The 21,316-nt window shown below is 47.3% G+C and overlaps 5 protein-coding genes across 5 annotated transcripts; 4 read left to right on the top strand and 1 right to left on the bottom strand.

The window, feature by feature from the left end:
- Positions 1–700: 700 nt before the first annotated feature.
- Positions 701–1,558, top strand: LAJ45_00096 (uncharacterized protein; the record flags this gene model as incomplete). The annotated part of the gene is made up of 2 exons (XM_046109698.1): positions 701–1,239; positions 1,300–1,558. 2 exons carry the CDS (start codon positions 701–703, stop codon positions 1,556–1,558), a joined length of 798 nt encoding a protein of 265 aa, XP_045976391.1.
- Positions 1,559–4,013: 2,455 nt separating this feature from the next.
- On the top strand, positions 4,014–5,489 carry LAJ45_00095 (uncharacterized protein; the record flags this gene model as incomplete). The annotated part of the gene is made up of 1 exon (XM_046109697.1): positions 4,014–5,489. The coding sequence occupies one exon, from the start codon at positions 4,014–4,016 to the stop codon at positions 5,487–5,489; it is 1,476 nt and encodes a 491-aa protein (XP_045976390.1).
- A 108-nt stretch (positions 5,490–5,597) lies between these two features.
- Positions 5,598–9,283, top strand: LAJ45_00094 (uncharacterized protein; the record flags this gene model as incomplete). Its single annotated transcript, XM_046109696.1, has 6 exons — positions 5,598–6,451; positions 6,869–7,614; positions 7,671–7,742; positions 7,826–8,313; positions 8,394–8,495; positions 8,570–9,283. 6 exons carry the CDS (start codon positions 5,598–5,600, stop codon positions 9,281–9,283), a joined length of 2,976 nt encoding a protein of 991 aa, XP_045976389.1.
- A 142-nt stretch (positions 9,284–9,425) lies between these two features.
- Positions 9,426–12,128, top strand: LAJ45_00093 (uncharacterized protein; the record flags this gene model as incomplete). Its single annotated transcript, XM_046109695.1, has 6 exons — positions 9,426–9,515; positions 9,583–9,979; positions 10,318–10,464; positions 10,521–10,717; positions 10,867–11,732; positions 11,795–12,128. The coding sequence occupies 6 exons, from the start codon at positions 9,426–9,428 to the stop codon at positions 12,126–12,128; spliced, it is 2,031 nt and encodes a 676-aa protein (XP_045976388.1).
- A 6,699-nt stretch (positions 12,129–18,827) lies between these two features.
- Positions 18,828–20,476, bottom strand: LAJ45_00092 (uncharacterized protein; the record flags this gene model as incomplete). The annotated part of the gene is made up of 3 exons (XM_046109694.1): positions 18,828–19,149; positions 19,220–19,754; positions 19,822–20,476. The coding sequence occupies 3 exons, from the start codon at positions 20,474–20,476 to the stop codon at positions 18,828–18,830; spliced, it is 1,512 nt and encodes a 503-aa protein (XP_045976387.1).
- Between the last annotated feature and the right edge of the window lie 840 nt (positions 20,477–21,316).

Below are 21,316 nucleotides of genomic sequence, written 5' to 3'. Positions count from 1 at the left end.
TCCCCCGCCGGATCTAATTTCGCCCCTCCAGGCACTGCGAACCAAGCACAGGCCCATCGCGAACGTGAGTGTTCGCTTAAGCTGTCAGTCAAGTGGTTGCGGGGAGGAGAGCGATGGCGGGGTTGATTCGACGGCGGCGGGAAATTGTCTTAGTGCAGGGGGGGTCGCATGCAGGTACGATCGGCCGTTGCTAACCTCCACCACCGCGACCAAGACTTTTGCGATGCCCAATGGCAACGGCGGATGAGGCAGCCCCCGTAAGCGCGACAAGGTGGAGGGTGCGAGGTTTGTGAATAGTTCGGGGGTTAAGGTTGCGAGGCTGGGGAGTCTGTGATATTGCGGGTGTGGGGCGGCGTGTTTGGAGGTGCGTGGGGGGGGGTAATGATTGGGTGGTGGGTTTAGGTGGGGGATATTAAGGTTATGAGAATGTGTTTTTTTTCTTTGCCCCTCTCGCTTGCGGGTTCCGGATGGAAGCTTGTTATATCGGAGATGATTATTGGGCTTGAGAGAAGGGGGAGGAAGGGGAATGCTATAAAGAGGGCGGTGGGAATCCGATATCTTTTCTCCCAACGTCCTTCAGCGCCATTGCATTCCTTCGACCGGATTCATCTTTGTAGCTCCATCTACTAATCAGCTCTTCAGCTCGAGTCTCTCGTTATAACCCACTGTCTTTCCTTTTCTCAAGTAGTTGCTAGTAACAATGGTCTTCATCCCACTCACCGCCCTCCTCTCCTCTCTCCTCCTCTCCTCCTTCGCCCACGCCGCCCCACAAGGCCTCGACACCGGCGCCGGTACCCCCGCCACGGACCCTCCCGCCGGCGTCGACATCTCCGAGATCCCCCCAGCCCCCGTCGGCTCCACGCCCGTCTCCGCCATCGAAGACGCCTTCAAGTCCCTCCGCGCCGCCAAGCACGCCGATACCTTCAGCACTCTCGCTGCCGTCAAGACCACGCGAAACGAGCTCCTTGAGAAGAAGACCTGCGCACCCGTCATCGTCATCTTCGCCCGTGGCACGACCGAGCCGGGCAATGTTGGTGATGACGTCGGCCCGTACTTCTTTGACGCACTGGCGGCACTGAAGCCTGGAAAGGTCGCGGTGCAGGGCGTGAATAACTATCCGGCGGATGTGTGGGGGTATCTAGGTGGTGGGTCAGACACGGGGGCGGCCGACATGGCGGCGTCGGTTGCGAAGGCGGCGACGCAGTGCCCGGGGTCGAAGATTGTACTTTCGGGATTCAGGTAGGCGCCTTCCTTTGTGTATATAAATATGAATATCTAGTTAACTTAACGGGTGTATAGTCAAGGAGCACAGGTTGTGCATAAGGCTGCGAAGCGTATACCGTCTGCGCTGTATGCAAATGTGGGTGCCATTGTGCTCTTTGGTGACCCAAACAACGGCGATTCGTTCCCAGGTAGCTTGAACGCAAATGTGAAGACTTTCTGCCACTTTGGGGACTTGATCTGTCTTGGGTGGCCCGTACCTCTCCCACCGCATCTGAATTATGAGGATGATGCGGGTGCAGCGGCGCAGTTTGTGGTTGGGCGTATTGCGGTTTAGACTTGTGCCGGCCGGGGCTTGAAGGAGAGACGCAGATGATGTATGGCATCGGTGGTTATATGTAGTTATTACTGGTGGGGGGATATTTGGGGATCAATAATGTTTTTGATAATTAATGATATGAGGTGTGGTCCGAGTGACCTTTTGTGATCCAAGTGATTAAATATGTTTCAGCACAAGCTCCGCCTGTAGGTGAGGCTGTTCCACTGAGACACCCAGCCCAAGTTAACGTTGATCGGATACAAACACACTGTGAAAGATCGATCTCAATCAAAGCGCTACCCGTAGAGACAAAGCGCTACCTGCAGAGAAACAGCATGGACGGTTTCCCGTAGCGCACTGGCCTGGCGCTACACAGACAGGCGGGCGTTAATGTTGTTGCATGTGGCAGATGTTAAAGCTGAAACATGCAGCATAACAAGCTAAACGAAAACTGGAATGTCCTCTCCATGATGTCAGGAGACGAGAAGTAGACCGTAATCATAGAGCCCGTATGTTGTACTCGTAGAAACCTCCTGAATACGCACCACACAGGGTTTATGCACATATATCGAAAACTATCAATATACAATTTACTGACGGTTGCCGCAAGCCTACATGTAGTTAGCTAGGTTTCGGCGTTAAAACCCCCCAACTAGCAGTTTTTCGACTTCACAGGCCATAACAGAAACACCGTGTTTGGCTGTAGAATGTCAGGGAGACCCCCGAAACCACTTCTGCCAAAAGGATGGACTCCATGAATCAAATTGGGCAAGGGTTTGCTGGCCAGGAAAAGTAAAGATCATCAACAATTTACTAGGAATATCTAAAGACAATATCTTGGCAGCCAAGTGACCGATCCTGATGCAAAACCTTGTAGATGTGAATAGATAACCATAACAGAGAGGATTTAGAGGTAGCCTCAACAAGTGATCGACATTAAGTCCAGTTGGCTAACATGAAGGGTGGTGTGTTTTTTTCCAGGGAAAAGTAAGTAAAGTATGGAATTGAAAAATTCGTCAAGTATTTTGGAGATGGAAACAGAGGATTACATACAGAAAAACAGGGTAATAGAATCTTTGTTTCCAGAAAGGTCTCTGTCATCTTCGCTCCGGGATTTAGTTATTGTGGGTGGGGTGATACTGGCTGGAGGTTTTGTTCTCCTCGGTTATAGAAAGAAAATACGTGATGAATGTTTGTGAATTTTGGCCGGTAACTGGAAATGAGGGTTTTCACATCTCAAGTGTACGGTATGTATTGAGTACAAATAGTCGATTGTTGGATCTTAAGAAAGGTTTTGAAGGGGAAGATAATGTTTTTTGTGTGTGGAGACACGGATAACTGTTTATCAGGCCGCGAATTTATAAAAGACGGAAAGAGAATCGAATTATATGATTGAATTAAAGAAGTAACAAGAGAAGAAGGAACAAGCTCCTTTTATAACTAACAAAATCGTGATAAACACATATCATCAAGACAACCAAACTCGTTGTCTTGACATTTTAGTAATAACAGATAGCAATGACTGCAAAACAATAACTTCAACTCTTCTACCCACTTTGCGAGGTTTGCAATCACGCTTTGCCCAGCGTGTCCGTATGGTTCAAATTAACGTGACCTGATATGTGGAGATCGAATAGCTGTCATTAAGGACTACTCGCTTACCTGGCGAGAATTGAAAATGTATAACTCAATCACTCTTCTCGGATGTTCTCCTCTTCCCACCCATAGACTCTTCCCCCTCCTAGACACTTCTTCCTGAGGAATTCACTTTGAGTGGGTGGTTTTCGCCTTCTGCATTAGGCCTAATGCCACGGCGAAGATGCGAGTGATATTTCATGAAACTCCAACTGGCGGGACGTTTGACCCATCATCTACTTCAGGATGCCCACCAACAAGTACTAACTCACTGAAATATATCTCAAATTAGCTCCGGCGGCATATACCCCATCATCTAAATCGTCCTCGGCCCGTAATGCTGGGCGCGGGAGTAAGTTTACTGTATAATAACTAGGGAGATTAGATCTAGATCTCATTACACACATTTGCGCAAGCTTTCTATGGATCTCGGTTTCTTGGCCCACTTCTGCTAGGGTTATAGATCTGGGTCTGGGCACTGTAGGTCTGCCTGTGCTCTTTCTCCCAGGTTCTCCCCCAAACCTGAGAATTCTAGCCTCGTCTATTTAAATACATGTAGTCAAGACCCTCTCCATTCATCATTATCATTGCTCGACAAAAACCACTTTGCGTATCGTAGCTAACGAACCCTGACAATTATCTTTTTTCTTACTTCAAAGCCCCCTTATTTCAACCAGACGTCATCTCATTGCTCTTCCTCCCGATTGCTTGTCCAGTCAATCTTCCCCTCCGCTTGTCATCCTGAACCACCACCGTTCATCTGACTCAGACAATAGCAAACAAACAAAAAACAGCGAAACAAAAATAGCCTCCGATAACGACACATCGAAAATTCGCCATGTCCACAAATCTAGCCGCAATAGATTCTTTCCTCACCGCAACAATCCTCTCACAAACTCCTCTCACATACTCTGTCAACATTGCCCTATACAGCTATCTCACAACCCACACCTCAGATCTCGCACTTTTTCTCACCTCCCACAGAGAAATATACTTCAGTCGCTTCGAATACTACACCAACCGTCTCACAACCTTCATCCAAGCTATTACCCCTCATGCGCTTTCGAGCAGCGCTCAAGCTTCCTCCTCCAGCAGTACCCAGCCAAAATCGAAAGGGTCAGGGTTCACAGCAGGTGCTCAAACGGTACTTCCAATTCCAGAAACATTTATCACAAACCTCATCCATCCCCTCTTTAAGTCAGCCTCCTCCTCTGTGGATGAAAGTCATTTTTTCTGTAGTATAGAATTCTTGGATCTTATTACGGCAGTGCTGGAACTCTACATCCCACAAGCTTTGAATTCAAAAGCATCTCTGAAGCCACTCAGTTCAGTTCTAGAATTTCTGTTATATATTCCTGACGCGACGCCCAGCGTCGGGTTACTCGAGCGCCTCATCTCCTCAAAGGCAGGCGGAGACGTGCTGAAGAAGCTGATGGCATCGAAGAGTACCGTGGCAAAGGTTTTCAATTCTCGACTGCTAGAGTTCTATACGTGCCGTGTCACTCTACTAGTGGGATCGTGTTTGGTATCCCACGGTACGAGTGTCGAGGGCGCTCTATCAGACTGGGTAGAGATTGTAATCCTCAAATCGGTGCTAGAGGACTTTGAGAAGCAGCTGGAGGCACATAATCTACGCCCCACACGCATAACTGGAGATCCAAAGAAGGCTCTAAAAAAGCAGATGAAAGCTGCACAACAACTCCCAAATCTAGAAAACATGCGTGCGCTAAAACCAAAAACGGCAGCCGATCTAAGAAGCCAAAACATCTTCTCCGCCCTAGCAGTGGAGGAACTAGCTGAAGAGCTATCGACACGGTTACCGCCGCAAGGTCAGGTTATCGAGATACCAAGACCGCAGCTAGATGAACACTCCTTTACCACGCTTCGGAGGCTGTTGGGCAATAATGTAAAATCGCCGCAGTCAGTTCCGGATGTACAGGAAGCGTTGAAGACGCTGAAAACACTGATAACTTTCCAGACACTGGAAAAGATCTTTGGGAGTTTTCCGTGTGCTTCGTGTTGTAAAGTGTGCGCCGGGGATGTGGTAAGAGGAAAAGGTTTCTATGATGTGGAGCCGGGAATTAGGCTTCCGGAAAGGAGCAACGTAGAACGTAGTACTGTCGCCCCGGAGATAGTCTATCATATAGGCGGGAGTTTGGCAGACAAAGAAAAACTCAAGGACGGAAAGAGCAAAAGCAGTAAAAGCAAGGGAAAAGAAAAAGTCAAAAAACCCGAAGAACTAAGCCAGGCCGAAAAAGCCGATGAAGCAAAATCACCCCCACCACCGGAATTATCAGGAGGTCAAGAGCTATAGAACATCCTCCACGCCGAAGATGAAAACTCCGAATCTAGAACCTATGATCCCTCTTCCATGTTTCCACAACTAGCGGGGCCATGGCGAGTGATACTTTCAACACAAGCAATGAAGGATCTATTGGGGACGCAGCACGATGGGACATTCCAAATGGTCAAGAAGATACTGGAGGAGCTAGCAACTGGATATTGGAATCGCCGTAGTTTGACAAGGCCGCAATTACTCGGGGGAACAAGCGCTGGTTCTGGTACTGTAACTTATGTTCCCCCTAGCGACCATGGGGCAAGGAAGGAAGGCGAAAAGAACGAAGATACAGAGCCCGAATGGATCTTGGAAGAATGGAAAGGTAATGGCGGTGAGCGTGCAGTTTTGAAATTATATAAAGCTGTCTACGGTAAGAACTATAGAGTTCTGTGGGGCGTCGAGGGCGCCTGGGACGAGCTGGAGGGCGGCTGGCTACAGATAATCAAGATATGGAGGATAGGCGATCATAAAGAGATTTTGGAGAGTATTCCCACCGTTCTCAAGGCGCATAAAGGATACAGCAATAACTACATTCGAGGATGTAAGTTGAGGCAACAAGAGACGGGAAAGGGGAAAACTTTACGTCACTTACCCGCAAGGTTCGTGCTGAGCGAGGATACCCTAAAACGGGAGCAATTTGGAGCTACAGTAACCGACTCGGGCGCGAATAAACTATCAAGGGAGGAAGCTCTGAGTTTACACGAAGCTCTTACTACCGGTAAGTTTTATACACTAAACGAGCAAATGTTTGAGAGTATTCGGGCATCTAAAAAATGCGGAGCGCTGCCGGAATTTGCATTCGACGTGAGCGAGGAAGAGACGGAGATAGTCAGGTGGTGGAAAAGCTCTGTGTTGATTTTGGGACGCAGCGGAACTAGAAAGACGACTTGTTTGGTTTTCAAGTTGCTGGCCGGCTATCTTACACGGACGGGCGCTGGGTTAGAGCCGAGACAGGTAGGATCATCAACCATCACTCGGTCCATAATGAGGTAATACTAACACGTGATTGCCTCACCCAATGTTTGGGCGGCGGAGTTTTGTTTAGATATTCCTTACCAGAAGTCCGATACTTGCAGGAAAGATTGCAAGGTATATAAGACGACTAATCGACTCTCAGCTCGGGAGATTGGATAACCCACTACTGGAAGTTGAGCAAAATGACACAGGCACCCACGTGATTCAGGAAAGCACAGACCATCATCATGACGATGCAGATAGAAATCTTTTTACCATTGAAAAAGATAGTTGGCCCCTCATATGCACTTTTGATCAATTTTGTGGACTATTAGAAAATACGCTCAAGTACGCATTTTGAATCGACATCTAAGTATAGCTATGGCTAATCTATTTTACAGGATTTCTGATCGCACCGACTTTGCACCAGTCAATTCGGCAGAAATACAGTTAAACTGGGAGCACCGCAGAGTTGACTTTTCAAAGTTTAAGCGAGCCTATTGGCCATCGCTCCCGTTAAACTTAAGGAAGGGAATCTCAGTCGAACTGGTATTCGCCGAAATGATGGCGGTAATTAAGGGCGGAAACTACGCTTCTGACTTTCTCCCGTTAACAAAGCAAAGCTATCTGAAACTTTCCTCTCGACTAGCGCCCACTTTTTTGGAAGGTAGTAAAGAGCGCGAGAGTGTTTGGAAAATGTACGAGTTATATGAGAACCGCCGGCGAGGCCTAGCGGAGTGGGATGATTTGGATAGATGTAAAGATATACGTATGGGTCTGAATAAGGATCGTGAGCTTTTGGAACGGCTGCAAACCGTTATTGGGGAATGCTATGTGGATGAAGTCCAAGATCTCCGTGTTGGGGAGGTCGAAATTTTGTTGCGGGTGGTAGGAAACCCAAGAGGGGTACATCTGGCTGGTGACACCGCGCAGTGTATAAGTCGCGATTCTACTTTCCGGTTCCAAGACGTTAAGGCACTATTCTTTCAACTTTTTGGGTCAATGGTCATTAAAGGAGGGCATGGGTCTTCAAAAACAGCTGAAGAGAGTTTGGAGAAACCGAGGTTGTTCTTGTTGGCAAAGAATTATAGGAGCCACCAAGGGATTTTAGCTTTGGCAAGTAGTGTGGTTGATATTCTCTGGAAAGGTAACTCGAATGCCCTAGAAATTTTGTGTGAGTCCAGCTGACACGGTTTTTTGTAGTGTTCCCTGATGTGATAGATAAACTGCAGCCAGAAGTCGGCAACTACTTGGGTCCGAAACCAAAGCTATTCAGTAAGTACACCTTCAAAGAGAAGATGGACCAGCCCCGGTAGTCTCAGTGATTTCTAAAAAAAGCTAATATTAACCTTTTGTAGTTGGATTTTCGTCGGATATGTTTTCCAAGAAACTATTTGGCGCAGTCGATGTGGTGGAAAATATCGCGGAGTTCGGTGCAGAGCAGGTCATTCTGGTCCGTGATGATGAAGCAAGAAAAACTCTGCGGGACGAGATTGGTACGATTAATCTTATCCTCACAATTGTAGAGAGCAAGGGGATGGAGTTTGATGACGTTCTCCTTTTCAACTACTTCTCTGGAAGCCCAGCGGGTCCAAGCTTCAGAGCTTTGGTCTCCATGGAGGAGGATTTAAAAACCAAACAAGGGACAGGACTCTTAGGGTTTGACAGAAGAAAGCATGCTGTCCTCTCGGCGGAATTGAGAGGGCTGTATGTCGCTATTACTAGACCACGAGCCAGGCTCTGGCTAATTGAAGAACATGATGAAAATATAACGGTGATGGCGAGGCTCTGGAGTAAAGGCCCTGACGGTGGGCTAGTGGATATTGTTCTCAGGGGTGATAAAAATGTAAGTGGGGCCAGATGTGCTTCTAGGAATCAACCGAGTTTGAGCTTGCTGATTAAATTTTTTTGTGTGCGTCGCGACAGGCCGCGGATATGATGAGGGAAATGAGACAAGGCAAAAGCAATACGCCGGCTGACTGGTACCGGAAGGGCCTTGAATTCTTGGAGAAAAGGCTTTGGCATCCTGTTCGTATATTCATTATATCCGTTTAACCTCCCTACCCCCAAAATGTTCCTTATACTAATTTTGTGGATTGCAGGCCTTGAAATGTTTTCAGAGTGCTGGAGACTCAATAGGACAGGGTCTCTCTAAAGCACACATCTTGGAGCAGAAAGCAATTGACATTTGTTACAGAGAATCTGCCGAGTCTGTGCTATTATTCAAACAGGCTGGCACGCTTTTCCGTGAATCAAACCATCCAAAACAAGCATCCAAATGTTTCGCCACCATTCACGACTGGAAATCAGCAGCTGAGGTTTGGAGCAGTACTGATCACGGTCGTGCTGCTTCCTTTTATTGTAGGGCGTCTCTTTTTAAGGAAGCAGCAGAACAATACCATCTTTGTGGTAACTTCGAAATGGCAGCGGCAGCATATAGTGAAGGGCAATATTTCGTCGACCTACTGCAATACCTCATTGATCATGGTCATAAAATGAAGCCTGTGAACTTTCGCAGGCTTTCCAGACTCGTTAACGTGTTATTTAGAAGCCAAAAGGATGCTGACAAAGACTTGAAACTTATGGCAATAACACTACTGGGTTCAGACTCCGAGAAGGAGGCCTTTTTAATCCAGTATGAGATGACCCGTGAACTAATACAGCACTATATAGCGACAAAGCAATTCATGAAGGCCATTAGTACATGCCTGAGCTTGGGGGATTATGCTCAAGCTATTCAGATCATCGAGTTTAGGGTTTTGGGCAATAATCTCGATATTGACCTATTGGATGAGATTTTCGGCTGGGCCGACTAGACGCCTACAACATTCAGTTGCCGACTTCCTGAGATGCAAAGGTTCAGATATAACTAAGAATCGCCCTTCCATACTGAGTACCCAAAAGTCCTTTGCCAGAGAACAGACGAAGAACAATTGGAGAGTGTTGGAGAGATTCGTCATGAGTCAATTTCAGGAGCGGAGAGTTTCCGCAGACGAAACCAAGTGGAATGGCATTGGCGAAGATTTACAATTGACCGCCGATTTGCTGGTAAGATAAAATCCTTTACTGCCTTTTCCTTAGAATATTATGACCACCGCTCACCATTCGATTCTAGATTGTCGCCAATGGTGACTATTTCGGAGTCCAATGTGACCCCAGGGAGTTCCCATTCCAATCCTTCGCAAGGTGTGCCGAGGTCTTGAAGAAGGCCAATAAGGATGGCCGTTTCCCACCTGCGGTAGTAAGGTTCTACAGTGTCTCCTACATAAAAGAAGACCCCTCCAGGCGTGCATGGGTGCTGCCACAAAGCCCACTTTTACCAAACGAGCAGGCTATCATGATGTCCCATGATTCAGTTTTTGAAGCGCTCAATAGACAGCTTTCCGACGACATGGCCAGGAGTGTCTATTCACTGCTGGATAATGCGATTGAAGTTCTGAAAAAGGAGTCATTGTGCGAGGAGTTTATCCTCTGGGGCAGCTGTGCGTTCCAAGCGGAGAACAGCTGCCATAGTACCCATTCATTACTGTCCCGGGATATTTCCCTGTCAAGACTCGAAGCATGTCCCTCTATCCACTGGTTTTCTAATGGTATATTTACTAACTATATCGTTACTTAGTTGTTAAACTCGTCGCTGGAGATGGCCCTATGTCTGACGTTTCCATTCCAGCAAAGACTATTTGGAGATGTAGCTTATGCAATTAGGTATAGAGGGACAGGTTGGTCTTATGATAACCCTGTTTATGAGCGATTTTGTTGACGCGAGGAACAGTTCGTACTTGGCTTGAGCAGTTGCTCATTACAACCACTTTTGTGTCGGAATTCATAACACACCCCTTAATTAATATAGGGTCTCTATATTCAAATCCGCGGGACTCCGAGAGGGGTGTGCGTAACGCACTTGAGGAGTTACTCTACCACCGCATTACCCGCTGGAAAGTAAATGATATGTCGTTTTCGCTCCTTTTACAACAGGTGGACCTGGCCGATGCTTTAAGTAAGCGCAGTCCATGATATTCTGATGGAATTAAAATGCTGACTGGTTATTCTCAGATATCGGTGAAATCTTTGGGCGAAATATTATCAGCCGAATCGATTGGGGTCGTTTGAACCCGGTAAAAACGAAGCCGTTTGGTTATTTCTGGGATATCCTACGCCTTCGCAGTGCCTTGAGGGGAGGAGATTTGGCGCTTGCGATTGAGTTGATGTGGCATATACATCCTATGCAGTTAGGCCTGGATTCTCCGGAGGTACAATATTTCCATGGCGTGATAGGTTTCTGGGAGCAGTGCTGTGCATTCCTTATTTGTGTTCCCCCTCCTCCTAAACCCAGCTAAAAGGCTTTTAGTCACCCTTACTGCTTGTAGATGGTGAATACTAAGACTGATTACTCTCTTAGATTGTTATATCATCATCCGACGAGTTTCTTATCAAAGATAATTGGCGTAAGATCCATCTCAAATATTTCTTCCCATGTCTAGTAGCATTTGATGCCCTGCCCCTTAACGAGTGCAGAGAGATCACAGAAGCCGCGAAAACCATTCTAGCGACTATTGCCAGGTACGTACTTGGATCACTTCAAAAGATCCAATCGTGCAGATACGCAACGCTCCGGATGACATGGAATAAACGCCCAGATATCTTGATTAGACGCGTGCTGGATATGCTTGCAATATGTTTGTGCAATATGCAACAGTATGCTGGAAACAAGATCAGGCCGGGTCCAGAGAACGAGTTCCTAACGGGCATTATACAAGCATGGAACTTTTGGTGCCATAAAAAGACCATCAATGCGCAGGAATCTGAGCTTGACATCAACAAGTTCATGGTCATCTTTGCGGACGCGTTCAGTAGTTCGTACAGCGGCATTGAAATTTTGGCCCTGTACCAGAAATCAAGTTTGCGACAGCCTTATAGCAAATTCCGAATTATGCGGACTACTTGGAAGGTAAAAAGGGGCCAATTCCAATCCCTTTCGTCGTTCAATAAGCGTTCCAGCGAGCAGAAACATCCTCAGGCAAAGGCGTTCAAGCACGAAAGGGTGGAGAGCGGGAACACTGATGATGGTGACCAAGCGGCGCTCACAAAGGCAGAGATCATAGCTGCGTCAATGATTCGGTCGTTCTGGAAGAAGTACTGGCCAATATTGGTGAAGAGGAGAGAATTCGAGAAGACGGATGAGGGAATGGCCACAAAGGTGATGGACGGCCTCTGCAAGACACTGCGAGATACTGTTGACGAGGTATTGCCGAAGAAAAGGTTGAGGTGCGCTCTACTCCACGAGCTGGGGTGCCTGTTTTCGTCAAACTTGTTCAAGCCGAGCACAGCCTCGACAACACGCTATCGGAGTTGATAGTGAAAATGAAAGCAGAGGATCTCAAGTGGAATGAGAGAGAGATGCTGGATGAAAATTACCAGAGTCTGCGCCAGTCGAGGGCAGATATGGTGGATGTGAAGGCCCTTGTTTTGCACGAGGAGGTCGTGGCCTGCCCGGTGGAGGAGTTGAGATACAGATTGACCGAAGCAGAGGCCCTAGCGACGCAAATAGATAAATCAGTGGGGGATATTATGGGGGAGATCACGAGGATCGAGGATCAAGTTGCCGGGAGAAGAGCTTCAGATTCACTGAAAACACCCGGAGAGCAGGAGCGATTGAAATGAAGAGAAGAGTTTTAGGGGCGATCATCATTTTTTTTCCCTCTCCCCCTCTTCGCAATTCTACAAGTACACTTTTTTCTTCACCATCACACGGAAATGGCAATCTAACCTGGATATCGCACAATTGCTTTCTAGTGTTGAGGGTTTTTTTCCTTTGGTACATACATGTACGCATTTTGTAGTTAGCATGAAATATTAGCGCTATAGGAATTAAATGAAGTCTATTTTACCTTGACTAGTTAAGTTTATGTATCGCGACTGTCTGCATTAGTCGCGTAGGCACTTTACTCTACAGGAGTCTAGCCCTTTAATTGTAGACTGTGGCACTCTCTGCGTAGAGTAACTGCTCCACAACTCCACACTCTTCTTGCTCGTTCCATGACTCGTGGGGAGAGTAGAGGCTAGACCGTGTAGACCGTGCAACATCACTCGGTGAACTTTGGGCCACAATGCTAATAATTACTACGTTGGGCATGGCCGCGTTACAAAGCAACTACACGAGTAATCAATTCCCATTCCTGTACACAGCGTGACAGCACTCTACTCTATCTACTCTAGGTACTGGTATCTACTCTTGTGCTCGTTCAGTACGTACCTACCGCACTCGGAAGGGATGTACTCGCACACATTCGAGTACGCTGCCAGTGCTTATCACCTCTCTATTTGTCTGGCTGATAGATCGGGTAGGCCTGAGCGCGCGACCCACGCACAGCACACACTCTAAGTTTATTATTAACTAGAGTAACTTAGTAGACGTACGTACAGACCCGGGGGCATGGATACGCTTCAGGTCAATCAGTCCACCCCTTGCTAAGCACTCTGCGCTGCACTGCACTGCACTGACGTAGATAGCTAGGGGAAACCCTAAACCGTGTAATCGGACTTATATAACTTGTGTCACCTACATTATTATACCGTATCATTCAATATGGCGATCATCGAACGATATATACTGTGTATGTCAGTAGGGCTAACGTTATGCAGCACTGTACTCTACTCCACAGTACAGCGCTGGCCATGGACAGACAGATAGGTAGAGTAGATTGCTTTGCTCTGCTCTACGCTTCCTAGTTAGTTGAAGTTTGGAGTGCAGTTGACAGGTACGTACATACGTCTTCTTGCTTCCTTCCCTTGATTGCTTGCTTGCTATATAATACGAGAGTGCTGCCAGCCAGTCAGCCAGCTAGCTGCGGGTGAGACGTCCGTACGCTTTTTTTCCGTATTTTTCGTTTTTTTTCCTGGCGTATGGCTCGAGAAGCTATGGTGGGTAGGTGTGTAAACTTCGGCGTTTGCAGCCAATCAATCTATAGGAATTAGGAGATCTACCCCCATAATGGTACTAGCGCCTAGCCTGACGGTGGGATTTTCTCTAATTCCCATACAAAAAAAGTTCCTCTGAAGTTGACACACCCACCCCCTATGCCTTCTCGCGCCATATCTTATTCCACTTATTTATTTGAAACGAGCGCTAGTGCTGACGGTAGACGCATATATTCTAGACGCGGTGCAGTGCGGTACGGTGCGGTTGCCGTCTATATTTCTGCGCTGCGATTACAGAGGTATATACCGGGGGGAGTACACGCTATAGTACAAGCTACATGTAGGATGTAAGCATGTAATGTAGGTACCGACTGGCATGGAGGAAGATGCACCGGTGACATTCATGATTGATGATGAAACACGGACCAACCTCGGCCGAGAGTGTAGAGGGGGAGGGGAGGGTAGACCGCATTCCAATTGTCAATTGTTCTTCTTATTCTGCACTTTATATTTAATTGTGGTTTTATGAGTGAAGAATGGGTCGAGATCTTCCAGCTAGCTTGGGGGGGGCTGGACAACGAAAAAAGCGAGAGCGAAAAGTCAGAAAATAGATCAATCTAGAAAATATGTCGAAAAAGCAAAAGAAAGCCAAAAAAAAAATCAACGGCACATGTAGAATTCTTCGAATTCCTCATGTACAGGCTTCTTTCGTTTCGTGATTTCAGCGATCAGGGTTTGTGGAGAGCTAGAGACGAGTGATCATGTATGTACTGTCCGGATTGTACATCATGTCGTACGTAGTACTCTACTTTTGTCGGCCCTTCACTGAGTAAATTGCATTATATTCATGTACAAGTTTTTATTATTATTCCTACCCGCGGAAACCAAGGGTTCTTGATCATCAGCATCATTCATCCCAGCATCTAGACCATTACTATCGCAGCACCCCGAATTCACCACCAGCAGCAGCATCGCAGCACCCCGACATAAAAACCATCCCGACAGAAACCACAACCGCCCGCCCCAAGGGGCCAAGTGCGGCAAAGAAATATAGTCATGAGGCTCAATCAATCCCCCCCCCCCCCACCCCCGGGGGCCCAGCATGAAGATCATCAAACCTAAGCATAAAAAAAAGCCGCACTAGTCCTCTATCGCAAGTACATATACTCAGAAATGTACTGCGCCTCGATGATGATATGATGGGCTCTTCCGTAAGGAAAGACACCCGCCGCCTCGGTAATTTAGAGTGACCAGGGGGAGGAGTGCATTCAGCCTCATTAACAGCCTCAATTCTAGATGCGACTTCATCAGTTCGCTAATGCGCTGCGGCGCTGGAGAGCCTCTGTAGTTGGCGCTCTCTGTTTATTGACTACTATGGGTAGTGGTAAATGTAGTGGTACATTGCTGAAGCTATCTAGCTATCTAGAGTAGAGCTATATATCTTGATATGATGCTTTGCGCAGTGTGCAGCACCAGCACTCGCTTGCTGCGTCATGACCCCTCACCCGCCGCTTCGTTCCCTCCCACTACCCCTCCTCTCACGCTCTTACGCACTTCCAATCGGAAGAAACAAGACTGCACTGATAAAACACATGAACCCATGGGAGGAGGAGGAGGAGGAGGAGGCTCAAAGCATGCGCAGTCAGCAACACTATCGGCAAGGATATCAATTATCTTATTTCTCTTCCTTTCCCTTCCCTTGTTTTCCTCCTCTCGCAATCGTGCATCGAGGCTGAGAATTAGAGGACAGAGGGGTCGTCTACAAGCTGCACCGCATGGACCCGGCCCTTTCGGGGAATATCTTGATCCTCGACTGGGGGGGCGCCGGGGGAGAGGCAGATATGATCAATCGCAGCATTCTTTCCATTATCCCTATCCCTGTCCCTGTCCCTGTCTCTCTATACCATACCTCTCTGTTGTTGACAAGGAAGGGGAAAAAGCTACCTACCTAGCTAGATAGATAGCTAGGACCGGCATTGATCGCATAACGCCGAAACACCTCCCACCACCACCGAGCGGATCCATGGATGGGTTAGGGTTCATGTCTACATACCCGCATATGTTTAATTGTCATCAACCGAAACACCTCGCGCGGGAACTCAAAAATTCCCAAAAGCAAAAAAAGCACACATAAAGCAGGGACCCGGGCGGGGGTGGAGCGGCTGCTGAGAGGTCTCGTGAACACGGGCAGGCCGTCTATGTACGGGCAGAGAGAGCAGCGGAAGGAGAACGGTGGACAGACGCAGCAGACATGTGCACACACCAATAACCAACATGGACATACATATGGAGAGAGGAAAACCCGGGACCTTGACTGCGGAACCGGAAGGCAAAAAGAGCACGCTAGCCCCCACGGGAGGAGTGGTCGGGTTAGGGTAACAGATCGCTCCCCGGGGGGAGAATGGAGATCATGGGTTTTTTTTTTTGCCCTAGTAATCAAGGAATACAAGATTATTTTTTTTTACGACTCTAGCTCTGAGTATTTCGGCCAAGCGGAGGAGAGGAGGGGGGAGGAGAGAGTGAGTTGTTTCCATCTGATATCGATACCTGGATCATCATCATCCACTAGCTCACTCGGGGTTCGTATAATACATCATTAACCCTCTTTCTGTAGTACAGTAAGACCTACGTAAAGTAAAAGTAAAGTATGCGAATCGTCAAGTACGAGTGTTTATCATGAGCATTGGAATGAAGGACGTACGGAGGAGGGGATCTACGTATCGCAGCAACGAACTACGTAATCACGATACTCTTTCTCTGCTCTGGGCCTGCTCTGGTCTATCGACCTCTCTCAAGTTCTTTCTCTCTCATTCTCACGATGCATGAGCACGAGCAACTGGCACACAGGGCTTCCCACCACCCACAACCACAATTACGATACCGAAGCCCACCCTCCCTCACCTCCCTCAACTCAGTTCCCCAATGAGTAAAAAAGTAAAAAATAAATAACGGCGCACCCTCCAAAAACATTTCCAGAAACTCCATCCACACACACCAACCCTTCTAGAAGCTCAAAAAATAAAATAAAAAAGGTACCCATAGACAAAAACTAGAGTACGGTAGGTAGCTGTCCTGTCCGTCCGTTCGGGCCGCGGGAGAGCGGGAAAGGCTTAATCGGTTTTGCCCAATTGTGACAGATGTACGTACACGTACGGACGGACGGACGATAAGGCGTTTTAAATTTCTTTTATGATGTATGGCAATTGTAACTTCTATGTCTATCTGGATGACTGAGTGAGTGGGTGAGTGAGCAAGGCTTTGGAGCTAGCTGGTTCTGCTTGGTGGGTTTGCGATTAAGCTTTTCTGCGATGTTTCTTATACCTTCTACATGAGTACGTGTAGAGTACCTAAATACTACATACATTACTACACAGCTGTCACCTTCAATTCTACTAGCATGCGCAGTGATGACGATGACTGTCTAAAAGTGAGTGACTACGAGCAAGAAAGTGAGTAAATCCGTCAGTCAGTAAGAGAAAAAGAACAAACCCCGTGCAGACGACGGCAGCACTCACTCTTTCTCCAAAGTGGCATGCGTTGAGTTGTCAGTCAACTCAACAGACAGCATGTACCTCCCTCTGCTTGCAATTGCTCTGCCTGCTCTTCTCTACATACATCCTCCGCCGAAGCCTTCGCACCCAACAAACACTCGATCCCCCCCACAAAGACGGTTCGCCGAGCCGACGCTGCCTGCACCCAACCTCACTCGAAGCGTGTTCGTTTCGATTCCCCCCCCCCCCCCCCCCCCCAAAGCAAGCAACCCCAGAGACTGTTGGACAGCTGCGCGAGTGACAGACAGAGAAAGAGAAAAGAGAGAGAGAGAGAGAGAGCTCGACCCAATCACATGGACCTTCCTATCCCAGAATCCATCCACACTCGATGAGCTTCCACCCTTCTCCTGTTGCTGTTGCTGCTATGCAATGCGCTGCACGGGTACTCTACCTTGAGTATTCAATTCCAATTCCACACACAACAACCAGACAGGACAGTCCCACCAGATTCTGGATCTCAAAACCCAAAAGTGGTCAGTGCGTCTGTGATTATCTCTCTTTCCGTTTACCATGTACCGTACTCTACCCTATCTTGTCCTATCCTAACCTCAATCTGATCGATGGGACGGATGATGGGAAATGCACATGTTTCCCTAGAGCAGGTATGTATCCTTTTCCCTCCCCTCACTCCTTTCCATCCTTTCCATCCCACCATCCCACCTGCCGTCCGACAGTTTTTTCTTTCTTTTTTCCCTCTCCTTCCACCTACCACTCCTATCATAGCTGCTGCTCAAGAGTAGAGTACCATGTTTCGACGAGCCGTGGCTGGGGGTACGGTGCGCTCGCGCGCGTGCGGGATTACGCCATGGATGTAATAAGAAGCACGAGTAAACACATGCACCTCACCTACCTACCCTACCTACATCCAGCTCCCAACAGACAGACAGCAACAAGCAACAGCTGCGCAGGTGTCAGTCAATTGATGCTCTCCCTCCCCCAACGCTCTCTGGTGGATCAATGGATCAATGGTCAATGGTCAATGGTCAATGGGTTGTTTTTCGCCAAGCGGTGGAGCAGGATGGGATGGTACCGGACGGAAGCCGTCATCCTTCCAATCATGCCCGTAATCCGCAAGGTGAGGTGGGTTACGCTCACTCACTCACTCATTCTCAAAAGGACAGAGGACAGCAACCGCGCGCGCGCGCGCCCACTTGCTGTTTTGCTTCATCACTAATCCCAACAATACAACACCATTGGGGGAGAGTGAGTGAGTGAGGGTGAAGGAGACAAGAGAGTGTGTGAAGAAGTGAGATACCATGTAACCGTCTATGTAGCAAGTCTAGCTACTGTAGCTACATACATAGAACCCCCCCCATGGCCATGCAACAGCTGGCTTGCAATGCAATTATTTGTGATAAGATAACGAGAAGGAAATACAATAAAAGGCTCTAGCTCTAGCACTCGAAGTACTCTTACTCAGTACCCTGTAAAAAAAAAACATGATAGCTGATCGGTAGATCAAAGTAAACGAAACCTTTACACCCGACGTTGGCATGGAACCCTTAAACAGTAACTAACCCCTCTCAAAGCTAACCGATTTCCGTCTGATCTGTGTCTTGCGCTAAAACCCTGTAAAGATAAAAATAAAAAACCTGTACTAAACCAAAAAGGTCAAAATATTTAACTCCAGAATCCCGTCTTTCCTATCTTAATAACCAAACCAAACCAAACCAAAACGAGCCAAAAATAAAAAAAAATAAAAAATAAATTCGAACCACGCTGTACAAACTCCAACCCACCCGTAGAAAAGGAAAGAAAAAAAATGAAAACAAAGAAAAAAGGTCCCAATCAACCCACGAAAAAATAACAAAGGAAATAAGAAAAGAAAGAAAAAAAATCCGTATAAAATAGTCCGTAAACCCAGTAATCCTTGACGCTTCCAACCTCTGAACTATTGCCCTGACATTTGGGTGTCAGGCTTCTCATATTTTCCATTGTCTGCCATCTGACTCCTCCAAGCATTGGCCTCTGCCTCATCAACTCCAGGTGGCATGGTATGCATACGCTTGAGATGATCCTTAAGGTTATCGCGTCTTGCAAACTCCTTTCGAAAGCTCGAGCAGTTGGGATCCAGACATCTCCAGTAGAAACCAGGAATCTTGTGCACCGATTTCTCATGTCGTTCTCGATCGTTTGGGGTTGCGAATCCTTCGGTGCGCGAGCAATTATCGAATCTGCAACGATACATCTTTTGGTGCTTTTGTTGGTGCTTCCTACAACACAAATAACAATCAGCGCCTTTTGTTCGCTGTCTATACGTCAACCAAGTGGGGCTGTGCTTACGTGAATTGCTCAGTAGTGGGGAACTTCTGTGTACAATGTGGGCAATGGATGGCATTGGCGAGCTGATTGGAATTGAGCGTCTCAATCCCCCCATGCCTCAATTGAATTGGAAGAGCAGCCCCTGACTCATATGGTGGTGCATAAACCGACGGAGCTCTATATACATTTGCTGAAGAATCGTAGGGCGTATACGAAGTGGGGTATGGTGCTCCAGAAGATGACTGTTGGGACGAAGTAAGATCAGGTGTCGCTGTAGTCAACCAGGCCGTTCGAGGCCATTGAGAGGCGGCTTCTCGGTGCTCATCCTGAACTCTGCTTTGATGTGGTGGTGAATTTTGACTGTATTCGCTCTCACCATTGAAGGACGAACGGAGTGGTTCCCCCCTCTGAGAAATACCTCCTTGTATCATTCGTTCATCATAGCTGGCTGCCCTGGTGCCATCTGCATGGGGTGACGGTGTACCATACGTCGAGGGATACGGATGGTAACGGCTGCTGCTTCGTGGAATTCCACGGTTGTTAGACATATTTCGAGCTAGCAGGCCATAGTTTAGTATCTTCCTTGTAGCTATATGTGCAACTCAATCTCACAAAATACTTACAGCCAGATTGCTCCTTTTCGAGAGAAAAGGAAGCTGAAAAGTATGAACCTGGGCCGGCAGACTCATTTATTCCATACATTGGGGGATTATGTCCTCCTGATGGAGAAGTGCCCCTCGCTTTTGGTGTTGTCCTGTTGAGCTGAGTCTCCTGACCACTAGTTGAATATCGATATTCGGAGGCCAAAGACTCGGGTGAATACGGTATTCTTTGACTTGGGTCCGTATCTCGCATTCGTCCCAGTGGTAGACTATTATGAATACCACCTTGACCTTGGCCTTGTTGTGGTGGGTTGAACTTTGTATTGCCGCTGCTACAAGTGTAGCTCAAGTGATCGGAGGTTGGTGAAGAGGTTTCGGGGTCCCTCACGTAAAGAGGTGAGGGAAGGTAAGGTTTGTATTTCTCAGTAGTTGAATTATTTTCAGTTGTTGGTATGGTGGTAGTATCCATGGAATATGAGCCTGTGGTGGGTTGTGAAAATAGTCTGGACGAAATAGGATCGGACGTTTGGCACAGGAAGTTGTCAAGTGGAGAAGAAGGAGGAAATAGTGTAAAGTCAGACTTGATGTTGAAGTTTGATCTCTTTTCAAACCTCCTTGGGCTTCCTCTAGTATCGAGTGGTAGTAATAGTGGGTTGGATGGATTATGAACAGCCATGATGGTTTCGGAGGAGCGTGGGTACTTAAAAGTATTCGAGCTTTGGTAAAGGTCCATGAAATGCCTGCCGCCTTGTGGCTACTACTCCACACTTAATTTCCAAAGCTACAATGATGGGGATGCAGGCTGATTTCTTTTTTTCTTCTTCTTTTGCAGGGGGTTTGTTGATGAGGCTCACCGTAAGGTTCAGTTACCGAGTGTCAAGAGGGAAGAAGTAAAAGATCAGTAGGTATGTAATAGGACAGAATGGCTTTTTTCTTTCTGTGTGTATGGGGCGGCGGCGTGTAATTTATGTATGTCCTGCGGACCAGCAGCACAGATGGGACAGATTTGGCGAAATCGGGATTCCAGTATTTTTTGGAACTACGCACAGTATCTTACAGGTAAGTTACTCTAAAGTAAAAGATAAACTTAAAAAAAGAATCAATGAGTATATGAATAGGGAGGGATAATTGCAACGCGGGCAAGCAATTAGGGCCTAGGGATGAATGATATGGATATTGGTGGAGTGCCATCAGTGAGTTGGATGGAAGGGGCTGGTTCGCACACAAGGATGAGTGTATGTATGGGGGCCAACCTGTATGTTCTAGCCAGTGGGTCCAATGGTGGTCAAGCAATCCTGAGGAGAAGCAAAAAAAATCAAGTCACTAAAATCGACAGACGTTCTTTAATAGTTTGGGACCTTCCTCGTGGAGGGTTTGCATAAAAATTTGACTCGCTTAGATGAGGTTCGGCGGGAAGGCGTCAATGCCATGCAGATATGTGCGACGAGGCAAGAGGGGGAAGAGACACTGAGGGCTTCTTAAAGAATAATCAGCTAGTGTTAAGGTATGGCGGCAG

The sequence above is a fragment of the Morchella importuna genome (assembly GCF_003444635.1).
Source record: "Morchella importuna strain M04M26 chromosome Unknown Morimp01GS001, whole genome shotgun sequence".
Lineage (NCBI taxonomy): Eukaryota > Fungi > Ascomycota > Pezizomycetes > Pezizales > Morchellaceae > Morchella > Morchella importuna.
The sequence above is the reverse complement of the archived record's forward strand: the minus strand, read 5'-3'. Positions and strand labels throughout refer to the sequence as shown.